We start from the raw sequence: 15,278 nt of genomic DNA, 5'->3' as shown, positions 1-15,278 counted from the left end.
TGTAAATAAAGTTAGAAGATTGTTAAAGGGATATAGTAATCTTTCGAACAAAAAAATAATAATTTGAAAACCATGATTTCGAAAAAAATTAAATTGTCGCTCAAGTAGTTCTTCAAACGCAACTGCAGGACGACGAATTGCAGGATAGCTTTTTATAAAGAGAACTGCAGGATAAGAATTGCTGGATAGCCTGACCGTGACTAGTCTGAATATATATTATATCAAACTTTCTTCAGAAAATATTTTTTTATGGTTAATGACTAATGAAGAAAGTTAAATTATAAAACTTATATAAAATATGATATTAGAACTATTGAACAGAAAATCGGGATTCATTACCAAATCTGAGAATGACCGAATCGTCTCGATCTCAATAAAAAATACGTTACAGTATAACGTTAGGTAGATGTTGACATTTCTATTTTTAGGATTAATTTAAGTTCTCTGTTTTTACAGTCAATACGATTATTTTTTCATATATATGTCTCTGATTTTTCTAATGAACCATCATTGTCTAAAAGTTTATTGTTTAGTTTGTATATTATGATCTATTATGTCATTGCATAATGATATTAATTTGCCCTTCAAAGATTTCAAAGGGCACATCTGTATTGGTATTTAGATAGAGCGCTGAATTACTTAACATTGAACTGAGTTGCGGTTAGCGGTTAGCTATTAGGGGTCGGGTACCAGACACTCTTTCATAACTAGCATGTCAACAAACATTAGACATTTCTCATCGAGATTAGGTAATACATTACATGCTCTGATCATTATTTCTTACAATAAATTAAAATACATTGTGATTAAGCATGATGTAGATATATGTCTGAGCAAAGGCTTTGAATTGATGTAGAGAAGCTGTAAGTTGTAACACCATTTAGTTATTACAGGCATATTTTTTTCTGTAATAACATAGGTGTACTATGCATGATTGGCAAACTATGAACTGTTATAGCTGCTATAGTTTATATAAATAAGAAGATGTGATATACATAAAGACAATAATAATGTCTATAGAACTGGTATTCATTTTAACAAAAACAAAGGATGTATATTGCCCCTTTGAAACATGTAACATATACATATGTTATCACAGTTTTTGGAATTCTTAGTCCACAATAACAAATGCATGTTATTTTTCTCTTATAACCCTATAGAGTTGTACCCTTGACTGTTAATGAATCTCTCAAAATACTCATAAATGTCATAAGGAGTTAAGTATGCATCAAAGCCAACCATGCCAACAGGATCATGATCTGGGATGAAAGGTGGCAGTCTGTCTATAAGGAAAGTGTTTGACTCTACTACAGTAAACCATGATCCATTTCTGATATAACCAGGTCTAATAGTTTCATTGTCTGATTCTCTGAATCTTCAACATCAGTGTCATACGTGTCGGCCATATCATTATCACTGTTGCCGTCTTCCGTAGACGGAATTTTTCAGAGACTGCACACTCAATCTTTGCCTTGATTATTACGTCACTATGACGTCTTATATATGACGTCATTAGTGCAAGGTAAACTTAGATGACCCATGGTCAGTATCATAGTTGTACATTGTTGAGTATGTAGTGTATTAAGTTGCAATGTATTGATTTATTTGGTAAACTAATTTAATTTTGGGAGACGACATGTATGTCACCTTGGCATTAAACCTCTGCATGACTTATATGTCGCTTTTGCATTAACACTAAAACGACATATATGTCGCCTTGGCATTAAGAGGGTTAATGGTTCAATCGTTTATTGATAGAAATTCAAAGTGACTGTGCATGATGTATAACGCAAGGATGAGGGTACCCAACTTGCTTCTATAGACGACTTTCAAATTCATGCACTTTCTTGTGCACCTCGGGTCAACCGGTGTAACTTTTTTTAACTCATTCATAAAAAACAACTTGAGATTGGTGTATTTTAACCATGTACAATGTAAACAGTTTTTCACTTATCCTCCTATTATGGGTTTTCGTGCTATTTCATGTATTTAGAATGCATTGTTACATGCTTAACTTTGTAAACATGTATAATTTGTACCACCTAAAGGAAGTTCAACTGGAAAATTAGTTATAAACAATACCGTAATATCTGTTTCTGTTTGAACAAATATTCTATAATCTTTAATCCGTTAGGAAAAAATATTATTATATTACAGAATGTTTCTTCCATGTGGAGCTTATATTACATTTTGTATGAAGGAACTTCCATTTCATGACATCTTATCTTTATCATCCCTAAAATTCAAATAATTGATGTTTTGTTTTAATACAACAATTTGACCATGCTTACTATGCATTTGCAAGAAATGGTTTCAATAGATTTATTTTTGTGACATTCCATGACTTGTTTCCATACATTTTACTTTTTACACTGGATACTTCATCTGTTGATCCTCCTGAATATGCAGAAATATATGCCATTGGAGGTTAAGGATCCAATAATCTATCAATCATCTGTTGATATTTAATGTGACTATTTTGTGTTTGTTTTTAAAAATATATTTAGCTATGTTGAAAGATGTGTATAATGACAAATTATGAAAATTTCTTTAAGATTCTGCTGTTTTTTTTGCAAATTGGGTTTTTCCTAAAAATACTTAATTTTAGGTTATACTATTTCTAAAGATCATAATCAGTCTATCTTTAGAAGTACTTAAAAAACATAAACATCATAAAGGGATATATCCTACCTTCTATAGCTTTCAGAAAATTGAATTGGTTGTGCTATGTCACATGCTGACCCTTTATATTCAATACAGGGCTTTTAAAATATATAGATGTAATATTGCAGCAGTTAAATGTTCAAAGCTTGTAATAGATACTCATTGTCATGTGATTTTGCAAGTACATGTACATGTATCAATATCAGATAGTTGGCAGGATATTAATATTACACAGTCCATTAGTGCATGACCTACGTGTATGTACAGTTAGTAAATTTTATATGGGCACAACGTTAACCTATGCTGTAACTTCATATAAAATTTAATGACTGTGTATATTCCATATTAGGTCATTGCAGGCTTGTGCAATACATAATCCACTCTTATATACATCATGTGTATATATATAATAGTTTATTGTTTTCTGTTTGGTATTAAATTAATAATTAAGATCCATGTTACATCTCGTGATCAATTTATTTGGCAATCGTCAATGGCAGTCAGCAGGGTTTAAGAACATCAGTTGTTCGACCTGTTAGTCAAATGCAATTTGTTAAAATATACTTTTCACTTTTTTGGTCTTTTGGAAAATGTTGTTTGTGCTGTATTTAGACCCCTCTACCAAGAAATTTGTTTTACATGCACACGTATAAAAATTGTGGTTTTTATCCAACGCAATTATAGGTTTGAACCTTGTTTTCAATTTAGACTTGTTTATAGTAATACATGTACATTGAATGAAAGTTTATCACATTCCTATTTTTGATTTTGCTAGAAAGCAAGAGAGACATGCTTCTTTGTTTAACCCCGGCGCATTTTTGCGCCTGTCCCAAGTCAGGAGCCTCTGGCCTTTGTTAGTCTTGTATCATTTTTAATTTTAGTTTCTTGTGTATAATTTGGAGTTTAGTATGACGTCCATTATCACTGAACTAGTATACATATTTGTTTAGGGGCCAGCTGAAGGACGCCTCCGGGTGCGGGAGTTTCTCGCTGCATTGAAGACCCATTGGTGGCCTTCGGCTGTTGTCTGCTCTATGGTCGGGTTGTTGTCTCTTTGACACATTCCCAATTTCGATTCTCAATTTTATTCTTTGTTAACAGTTTAAGTTTTTTCTAGTTTCATTATTTTTCATAAAATATATATTCTGCTACAAAACTTCTGTTTATAAATATCATTGTACTCTATTTATAGGAAAAGTCTTCACACACAACAGAGTTGGTCTTCAATCAAAATTTTCCACAACATCATGTCTTTTAAATGGTTACAGAGAAGCAACTTCAACTACAGAATTTGATGAATCCATGCTAGATTTTGTAGTGTGTCCTTTATCAAAAACTCCATTAAGGTAAGAGCTTGTATGTTTAATGAAAAAAGTGTCCTAACCCAGGATAACATTAGTGATGTCAGTACCAGGACAATGAACAAAGTATCCCATGCACACTAACCCAACATAAGGGAGCAACCATTTAACATCAAGGGGGGGGGGGGGTTATGGTTATTTGTCCGAGTCAGACATTTTTTTTCGCGAACATTTTTTTAAAAGTTTTTCGATGCTATCAATCAAATTATTTTTTTCAAAATTTAACACTATAAGGTATGGGGAAAATCTGGATTCACAATATTTTTTTTTGTCATCTGCTTGACTACAATATTTTTTTTCATCAAATTTGGGATCAGAATATTTTTTAAGGAAAAAACCATAAACCCCCTTTAAGTTTTTGTAGTGTGTCCTTTATTAAAAACTCCATTAAGGGGGCTCGCGGGTTCAAATTTTCGCGCCAACTGCGCAGGAAGTTGCGCATCGATATCGCAAGTCATCCTATTGTCGTAATTGTCAATAATAATTAATTTTGATTATTATAAATAATCTATTTGATTTAAATATATAACAAAAGAATGTTGTTATCGAAAACTGTAATTCTAGAGAATTTTACAAACAAATTTATTGCTATTTTCATTGTTCCAAATGCACTTCCGTTTTGTGGTAATGGCATGTTCTTGCCGGCGTGAGAAGATAAACACAAGATAAATCACAATAATCGAACACGTGGGCTGCTTTTCATGAATACTGAAACAAAGATCGAAAATATTAGAACACGATCTTCATTTTAGTAGCTTATGAAGCAGTTTCACACTTGTTTTACACTAGAAAAGGACCCGGAAATATGCTTAACATGTATGTAATATTTTGTAAACAAACAAGGAATATAAATGTAAGTAATTCTTCTTTAAGTTTCTACCGATGCGATCCTTCGTTTATTGAAGGTATATTTTACATTGTGATCGAATGATCCCAGCACAAGAATCATTCACGACCGTAAAATCATTTGAAAGTTATTTTTTAACGGAAATGGGGAAAAAAAGCAAAAAACAGGGACAAACATTAATGTGTATTATAAATTATATAAAATTGAGAATGGAAACGGGGAAAATTACATGTAAGGACAACAATCCGACCAAATAGCAGAAGATGACCTGTGGCCACTATGGGTATAATGGGTCTTCAACACAGCGAGAAAATCCAGCCCCTGGAGGTTGGGTCCAGTTAGCCCCTAAACAATAATGTATTGTCCAGGGAAAATGGACGTCACACTTAACGCCAAAACATATAAATGAACCTAAAATTAAAATACATACAAGACTAAAAAAAGACTAGAATTTCACGACTTGGGACAGGGTGAGGCGCAAACAATATTTCAGCGAGGTTAAACATGTTTTGTCAGATGTTTACCCTCCACTGTCTGTAACCAATGTGGAATAAGCAAAGACACAGCAATACCCACACTAAAATGAGTGATGCTCATTGTACAATGTACTTGTGGTAAATGTTATGACACATTTTTGACAGACCACTTAGTGTCCAAGAGTCGTTTTCACATTAACATGGTTGATCTTACAACTAAGATCGATAGTACAATGTAATTCATGGTGTGTTGACTAAATCACCATTTATTTGCAACTTGGCAGTTGTGTTATATATAAAAAAGAAGATGTGGTATGATTGCCAATGAGACAACTCTCCACAAGAGACCAAATGACATAGAAATTAACAACTATAGGTCAGCGTACGGCCTTCAACAATGAGCAAAGCCCATACCGCATATTCAGCTATAAAAGGCCCCGGAATGACAAATGTAAAACAATTCAAACGAGAAAACTAACGGCCTAATTTATGTACAAAAAATGAACCAATAACAAAAATGTGACACATCAACAAACGACAACCACTGAATTACAGGCTCCTGACTCTTGGGACAGGCACATACATGCAGAATGTTGTCTACATCAGACACCATAAGTAAATTAATACTAATGACTATTTGACTTTTCGGGGAAAAAGGCAGGAGTTTCTTTTGCAAAGAGAATTTTCATTTACTCTGTTGTTAGTTTAAATAATTAGTCCCCTACCGACGAAGTCGAATGGGACTTTTGGTTTGCACTTTGTCAGTCTGTCTGTCTGTCCATCCATCAGTAACCCAACCACCCTCTTTTTCTAAAATTCTGGGTCCCTCCTGTAGATTTTTCATGTAAAACTTGGCACATATCATACTGTGTTGATTATTTACATATGATAACATGGATAAGGTGAGGTGCATATTGAACTATATATTTCAAACAATTTACTGTTGTATTAAAATTTTGTTCTCTTTGTTAAATTTTATGTCAAATGTGTTAATTAATAAAGTTATATCAGTATGTGTTTTGCTAGAACAGTACACTTTTCATGGACAGAATTAAAAAGTTAGATTAATTCAAATCGGGCTATGCTTATAAATTAGTTGGAATTGAAAAAGGAGGGTACATGTAATAGTTCTTATAATTATTTTCAAAGTGGCAAAATGTAAAAGGTTATTCAGGTTATTTCATTGATTCGTTACTTTTATAATTTCTTTATTACATACAAATAAATGTACATTTTTTGTATTTTTTAACATATGGGAAGTGAACGGCCATACTTTGAGTTAGAGCTGGTAGATATTTTATGATTTTAATATATATTTTTGCCTAAAAGTAGAACATTATATAAAAAAAAATATGTGGTATGATATCCAATAAAACAAAAGAACAAATGATACAGAAATTAACAACAATAGGTCACTGTACCGCATTCGACAATGAGCAAAGCCCATACATTTGTACCACATAGTCAGCTTTAAAAGGCCTGTAAAAATTTAATTGAGAAGGTGCAAGTCTAGTGTGTTTTTTGTTATATTTTCATTTACCAGGTATTGTCTGAAAGAAATGCAGGTAACAAAATGTTACAAATATGTTTCTAGGATTTAGAAAAAAGGGGCAAAAGGCTTCCCAAACTAGGCAATGGTTGAAGTGGGACATGTAAAAAGGCTATGAATTAACCATATATGTACCTCCCCTAAATCCACCTCTTTAAAATAATGAAATAATTTTATTTTCAAACTAAATAGACATTTTTTATAGACTTTGCATGACCTAAGACATGTTAGAGTAGGAAATTATAAAAGAGTTGACAAAGTAAATGTACAATCTTTATTAAAGACAATACCGATATATCCATTTTAAACATGTAGCTTAGCCTAAGGTAGTTTATTTTTTACATTAATTTATTTAACAATGTTAAATGCCCTAATATATTATGTAGCATGTATGTAAAGCAATTGAAGAATCATTCAGTGTATCAAGGATTCAAGATTTATTATAATTATTCAAAATTTAAATTAATGTGGGTCTGAAAAATTAAAGATTATCCAAAGAAGGTGGCTTTACATGCATGATGCATGACATAAAAATGTTTTTTTTCTACCAATTTAAAATTTTTAAGGTTTTTTAATTCTTCCACATGAGTATAAAACATGCTTGGACATGTATAATTGAATAGAAAAAAAAACGACAGTGCAAGGGCTGTATAGCCAGTCAAGGTAGTTAAGACTCCCATCATCATCATGATTGAAAAAAGTTATTTGGTCAATTTAGGCAATAACGCATATTTACACATAAAAATTAATACAGAAGCTATAGGAAATAGATTGTTTTTGCATAAGTTAAGAAGTACAATGTACGCTAATGCAATATATTTTTCAATTTTTAGTGGAAAACTTGCATGTAATTTTAGTCCTAATGGTTATACACATGTTCATTGTATTTGGTGAACTAACTATCCTACCAAAGAAAATAAAGGTAGTATTTGAAATGAAACAGGTACACTTATCAAAATAATTTACTGTTGAGAACTTTATAAATCTCAAAAACACTGTTTTAGCATAAAAAAAACATGTGTGCATTTAAATTAATTGTAAGAGGGAGGAAAGGGGGGGGGGGGGGTGACAGGTATTTGCATAACTGATTATACAGAACAGGATTTTTAAAAATTGGCACACTTTGAAAAGAAAATCATAAGGTTATATGAATAGAATAAACCTGTGAAGTTGGCCTGCTACTAATCAAACCATGCAATTCAACACTTTTAAATTAGTTATTTTTTTGGGGGAATTTATTGAATCTAAATAAGTAATTTATGGGAACTGAAATTTGATCATAAATGAGTACTTTTGTCACAATACTGCATGTTGTTATTTATATTTATTTGAAAAAGTTACCAAGATTGGATTTTATTATGCCCTGCCACAAATGTGGATGGATTATATAGATTGATACTAGTATACCTTTGTCAGTCCATATGTATGTACATCCCTTTCCAGTAAAGTTTTGCATTTATCTCTATTTCTCAAGAAACTAATGGTAATATATCAATGATATTTTTTCTCCACAGACATCTTGTATACTAGTAATGCTAGTAGTACTATACATTACTTGAGTCACTTTGACCTACATTTATTGCTTTTGTGTCTTTGGTTAAGTCTTGTGTTTAGGTTCATTTCACAGAAACCTATTGTGATATATCATCACTACAGTATTCTTTAATGATACCACACAGGTCATCAACAATTTGATTACTGTGACCTACATTTAATGGCAGGACATCCTGTGTCTTATAGACACATTTTCTATATAATACAAATCTAATAACACACTATTTAACCTGAAATTTTTATGTATGTAATTTCAAAAGCATAAAACGGATAAATTGACAGATATAAAAAAAGGATTATATGGCGGGTGTATCAGATTCAACTATCTCATGTGTTAATTTTTATACATAAACAAGTACTAGGAAATGAAAGAAGAATTTGTCTATGTTAAACTTAGATATGCTCCTGTAATAATTCCATTATACAACAAACATAGAAGCTGTCCTGTGTGCTATATTTGTCAGCATTGTGTTTAAAATTTCAAATATATATAAAAAGGTGGGATATACGGGGCATGATTGCCACTGAGAAAACTTGCCACCAGAGACCAAAAGAAATAGAAGTTAAGAGATATATGGCCTTCAACAATGAGCCAACTCTATACCGTTTGGCAAGCTATAAAACCAAATGACAAATGTAAGGCAATTCAAACATGTCAAAACAGCCTGATTTATGTACAAAACACCAATAAAATAAAAATACCTTGCAAAGTTTCATCAAAATTGGAATACTAATGTTAGAGGTCCCTGAGGTGGGATATTTATTGCAGATGAGGGATTGTCTTGTAAACTGAAAAATCAGTTTAAGTCAGGTGTCTGAGTGAGTCTCTAGGTTTCATAAAGAAGGCAAGTTTTATTAGAATCAAGCAAGAGATACTAAAATTATCAACTGAAACCAGTGGTATTAAACAAGTGAACGAGCAGACAAACTAAGAACTATTATATGCCTCAGGGATTCCACAGTCTATATAAATATGCAGGTTCTAAAAACAAACACACCCCTACTGTAATAGATACTGCCTGGTCATTATTCAAATAGTTTGGTATTGAATTTGAACTGAAAATTAAAAAAAATCCCAAAAATTAGTGATTTTCCATTTTGACTGCTGGTTGCCATGGCAACCAATATGCAAATCAACTGTTTGGAATGTTATATATATTATATATGGTCTTACATGTATAGAGGGTATAACAAGTTTTTATAACCAGGTCTCTCTATATCTGGTCTCAAAATTAGAAAAATGTGTAAAAGACAGAGTTATCTCCCTTTTTGAAAAAATGCTCATTATTTTTAATGATGTACATTTTTTGTCTTAACTAGACGGTGACTTGTTGATTTTATTTTTTATTATTTAAAAAGACTATTTCAGCAACAGAAAAAACACAAACATTAAAAAATCCTATATTAGGTTTCATGAGAAATTCTTCTAAAAAGACGGCTATGCATTCATTTCCCTATCATTTCTATAGTAATCTTGAATGAAAACCAATAAACTTGACCCCTTCAACAAAATTTAACTAGACGGTGAACCCATTTTTTTATTTTTATTTTCCACTTAATATATGATAAAGTTCATTTATAAAAAGCATTAGCCAAATCCTATATTAGATATTTATACCACCCAGCCACCTTAAGGTAAGAGCTTGTATGTTTAATGAAAAAGTGTCCTAACCCAGGATAACATTAGTGATGTCAATACACCTTATGGCTATTCCCGCTTGACCCGAGAATCTGTCCCGCTCGAACTTTTGACGCCATACAACAATCACTTTTCCATTGTGGCGTCAGACATTTTCTATTATGACGTCAAAATTTTACGGGAACTTGTGTGATGTCCAGTAATGGCGGACAAATAGCGATAAGGTGTATACCAGGACAATGAACAAAGTGTCCCATACACACTAACATTACATTACATTAGTCATGTTAGTACCATGACAATGAACAAAGAGTCCCATACACACTAACCCAACATTACATTTGTCATGTTAGTACCAGGACAATGAACAAATAAAGACTAATCTGACATTGCATTAGTCATGTTAGTACCAGGACAAAGAACACAATGTCCCATAAAGACTAATCTGACATTGCATTAGTCATGTTAGTACCAGGACAAAGAACACAGTGTCCCATAAACACTAATCTGGCATTGCATTAGTCATGTTAGTACCAGGACAAAGAACACAATGTCCCATAAAAACTAATCTTGCATTGCATTAGTCATGTTAGTACCAGGACAAAGAACACAGTGTCCCATAAACACTAATCTGGCATTGCATTAGTCATGTTAGTACCAGGACAAAGAACACAATGTCCCATATACACTAATCTGACATTGCATTAGTCATGTTAGTACCAGGACAAAGAACACAATGTCCCATAAAAACTAATCTTGCATTGCATTAGTCATGTTAGTACCAGGACAAAGAACACAGTGTCCCATAAACACTAATCTGACATTGCATTAGTCATGTTAGTACCAGAACAAAGAACATAATGTCCCATAAACACTAATCTGACATTGCATTAGTCATGTTAGTACCAGGACAAAGAACATAATGTCCCATAAAAAATAATCTTGCATTGCATTAGTCATGTTAGTACCAGGAAAAAGAACACAGTGTCCCATACACACTAATCTGACATTGCATTAGTCATGTAAGTACCAGGATAAAGAATACAGTGTCCAATAAACACTAATCTGACATTGCATTAGTCATGTTAGTACCAGGACAAAGAACACAGTGGTCCATTAAAACTAATCTGATATTGCATTAGTCAGGTTGGTACCAGGACAAAAAACACAATGTTCCATTAACACTAATCTGACATTACACTAGTCATGTTAGTACCAGGACAAAGAAAACAGTGTCCCATAAACAATAATCTGACATGATAGTAATACAACAAAGAAAAAATGAACAATAAAAATCTATTGATTCTTTAAAGGTATTTGACTTTGATGAAGTCTTAAGAAATTGAGACCAGTGTAAAGGGATATAATGCTGAGATAAAAAAGTAAAAACAACATGGTTTATAGCTCTATAATAAATAATATGTTGTACTAAAAAAAAATGATAAACATTTATTTTATTTATAGTTAAACATAAAAAACCAAAACAAGCATTTACAAAAAGGTCTTTTGAGTTCAATTAAAAAAAGTTGAAAGAAATCATATGTAGCAGTTCTTAAGTATGAGTAAATATATCAAAAGGTTCATGAACTACTGTCTATCTAAAGACACCTGTCATATTGATACTAGTAAAATATGGTCAAAAATTGTATTCTTGATGCCATTAACCAGGGAAGTGAGGATATTACTTCTGAATATTTTATACCAAGGTTAACAAAGAAAAAATGTACCAGGTTACATATGTTTCCATTCACCTTCTTTCTGTTTACCAAATAAATGTATAAAAGTGACAAGTCATTCAAAACTTCTTAAGTATCAAAAATGTTATTTTGAGAAGAGTTTGACTTGAACAGTGTAATTAAATTGCTTCAAATTCTTTGAATATGGTAAAATATTGCAGGTATAATTTTGTTTACAAAGGAAAAGGTATGATTTAGGGCCAAATTGCCACTAAAATCAACTATCTCAGATTTTCAGAAAATAGTTGTTGAATGTATGCACTTTAATAAAGTAGTGCTGTTTTGTTAAAAATATACCCTCTTTATATGACCGCAAAATTTTTGCAATCATTTAATGGTATGACATCCTCATTGTCATTTTCGTCGTCCAAAGAAATTGTTTTCCAGACAATAACATGAATAACTTGAGTATAAGTGTATGGATCTCTATGAAATTGTACCACAATGTTCCATACCACATGTGGGAGTTTGTTGGCCTATATATAGCTAACTATTTAGGAATTAGGTGCCAAAAACAAGTATTTTTCTTGTTTCAGGACAATAACTTATGTATAAGTGTAACTGTGTAAGGATCTCTATGAAATTGTACCACAAGGTTCCATACCTCAAAAAGGAAGGTTGGGATTGATTTTGGGGGTTGTGGCCCAAACCGTTTAGGAAAAAGGGGCTCAAAAACAAGGATTTTCTGGTTTCCATTCAATAACTTGAGTATGAGTCTATGGATCTCTAAGAAATTGTACCACAAGGTTCCATATCTTTAAAGGAGGTTGGGATTGATTTTGAGGGTTATGGCTCAAATGTTTTAGGAAAAAGGGGCCAAAAAACAAGATTTTTTTGATTTTTGAACTATAACTTGAGTATAAGTCTATGGATCTATATGCAATTGTACTACAAGGTTCCATAATAAAAAAGGAAGGTTGGGATTGATTTTGGGGATTATGGTTCTAACCATTTAAGACATATGGGCCAAAAAGTAGCCAAAACGATACTTTTCTAATACTTTGTATTAGCTTATTTCTTGACCATTTTCAATGGGGTTTAATAGACTATTTTCATATTACCGACTTTTGACTCCGGATTATATAATTTTTTCGACAGGTTACCTAATCTACGGTTGGACATCATGGTACTCAGTCAAATAAGAGCGACCAAAAGAAGTAAAATCAAATATATAATCAGTGCAATTTGGAGGGAAAGTTTACTGTTTTCTGATGATTTTGTCATGTATAGAAAACATAAAACAGTTAATTTCCCCCCAAAATTGTACCTTTTGAAAGCTTGATTTTTACTTTTTTATGTTGCTCTTACTTGACTAAGTTTCAGGATGTCCTACCACAGAATAGGTAACCTGTCGAAAAAATTTAAATTCTGGAGTCAAAAGTTGATATTATGAAAATGGTCTATTCTTGGGGTTCTTTAATATGCTGAATCTAACAGTGTATTTAGAATTTACATTTTGGGCCCTGTTTTTAAATTGGTCCACACATCAAGGTCCAAAGGGTCCAAATTTAAACTTTGTTTGAGTTTTTGGGGTTCTTTGATATGCGGAATCTAACTATGTATCAAGATTTTTAATTTTGGGACAGGCTTTTTAATTGGTCCACATTATGGTAAAAAGGGTCCAAAAATAAACTTTGTTTGATTTCAACAAAAATTGAATTCTTGGGGTTCTTAAATGTGCTGAATGTAACTATATAGTTAGATTATTGATTTCGAGCCTGGTTTTCAAATTGGTCCACATTAAGGTCCAAAGGGACCAAAATTAAACTTATTTTGATCTTAACAAAAATTGAATTATTTGCATTCTTTGATATGCTGAATCTAACCATGTATTTAGATTTTGGTTATTGGACCATAAAAGGTAAATGTCCAATTTAAAATTTTTTATTTTTTAGACCACATTCATTCTGTGTCAGAAACCTATGCTGTGGCAAATATTTATTCACAATCCAAATTCAGAGCTGTATCTAGCTTGAATGTTGTATCTATACATGCCCCAACTGTTCAGGGTTCTGCCTCTGGGGTTGTACCAAGCAGCGCCCATTTTATTATGTGTTATATACACTGTATATATTATGAGAATTCTTGACTTTTGATTTTGAACATGCAATAAAATAATATAGAGAACAACTGTTGCCCAAAAAGATATTTGAATAGTTATATTTAGTGTTTTCTATTCAGTGACAAAAATATATATATTTGTATATGGGCAACACTTGTGCTCTATGTTAATTTAGCCAAAATGTTCTTACAATTAGACTATTTTTGCTAAAAATATGACAAATCTTGGATATGACATCACTTTATAGACTTCACAGTCAAATTTGGTCATTACCTGAAAAGCCTTTCTTCTGAAGCTAAAAACATATTGCGAGTAATGGTATCAGGCAATGCTTTAATTTTGATAAATTTTGCAGTGCCAAATCCACCCCAAATTGTAACTTGTTCTTTATAATTATTCATAATCTTTTTTTGTTCGCACCAGAATTATGTTTTCTGTCAAATTGTTTTATGTACCTAAAAACAAACGTGTTAAAATCATGACAGAAAATGCCATTAGTAATTCATTTATTTCTAACTATCTTGACAAATTTTTGTGCATTTCATTTTAAAGTTAACAGCTGCCAAATATTTTTTTCTGTGCATCTGATAATAAAATAAAATGATCAAATAAATGTGGACTGTTATTGATTGTCCTTACAAACTGTCCTGTTCTCTTTGCAGGTATGACAAAGAAAATAATGAGCTGGTTTGTGATGAGATTCAAGTAGCATATCCTATTGTTAATGGTATACCAAATCTGATTCCTCAAGATGCCAGAAAGTTAAAAATAGAAAGTACATCTAATGGAACATCTGACACTGGAAAAACTTAAATAAAATATATAATAAGAATTATATTAATTTTGGTTTTAAATTATTGGTTTAATTAGTTTTTTTCTACTTGATGATTACTTCACATCCATCATATTTATTTGTAAATATATATTGGTTTACTGGGCCCTTTGTCTGTAGTCTTAACTTTTTCAAAAAGTTTCTCCTCATCATCTACAAGACCAATTTCAACCAAACTTTTGACTAATTTTTTCGATTTTTATACACCCGTTTACGGGACGTATTATGGTATACCGTTGACCGTCTGTCTGTCCGTCCGTCGTCAACATGTCGGACATTAATTCAAAAACGCTTTAACCAATATGCATGAAACTTTGGTGAATTGTTTATATATCTATTGACTTGAGCTCCCTTTCGTTTTTTATAAATTTCAGATTTACCATTTCCGAGTTTTGGGGTTTTATTCATTAAAAAAGGGGGGATTTTCCAGTTTTCGGACTATTACTGAAAAACAAATTCACGAATTTGCAAGAAACTTTGGTGAATTGTTTATTTCTATCGACATGAGCTCCCTTTTGATTTTTATAAATTTCAGACTATACGTTTCTGATTTATGGG

The 15,278-nt window shown here is 31.9% G+C and overlaps 1 protein-coding gene across 1 annotated transcript; it reads left to right on the top strand.

Annotated features, from left to right (window-relative positions):
• The first annotated feature begins 609 nt into the window (after nucleotides 1–609).
• On the top strand, nucleotides 610–14,723 carry LOC127700986 (UPF0434 protein PSHAa1659-like). The gene is made up of 3 exons (XM_052204739.1): nucleotides 610–749; nucleotides 3,857–4,010; nucleotides 14,551–14,723. Exons 1-3 carry the CDS (start codon nucleotides 713–715, stop codon nucleotides 14,699–14,701), a joined length of 342 nt encoding a protein of 113 aa, XP_052060699.1. The 5' UTR covers nucleotides 610–712; the 3' UTR covers nucleotides 14,702–14,723.
• Nucleotides 14,724–15,278: the final 555 nt, after the last annotated feature.

Source organism: Mytilus californianus, unplaced genomic scaffold (genome assembly GCF_021869535.1).
Source record: "Mytilus californianus isolate M0D057914Y unplaced genomic scaffold, xbMytCali1.0.p SCAF_5, whole genome shotgun sequence".
NCBI lineage: Eukaryota > Metazoa > Mollusca > Bivalvia > Mytilida > Mytilidae > Mytilus > Mytilus californianus.
The sequence above is the reverse complement of the archived record's forward strand: the minus strand, read 5'-3'. Positions and strand labels throughout refer to the sequence as shown.

Bases quoted from the DNA above. Each gene is read 5' to 3' on its own strand.
- LOC127700986 (XM_052204739.1), top strand. From the start codon at position 713: ATGTCAACAAACATTAGACATTTCTCATCGAGATTAG. The intron at 750-3,856 runs GTAATACATTAC...CTCTATTTATAG, and splicing joins ACATTTCTCATCGAGATTAG to GAAAAGTCTTCACACACAAC. The intron at 4,011-14,550 runs GTAAGAGCTTGT...TTCTCTTTGCAG, and splicing joins TTATCAAAAACTCCATTAAG to GTATGACAAAGAAAATAATG.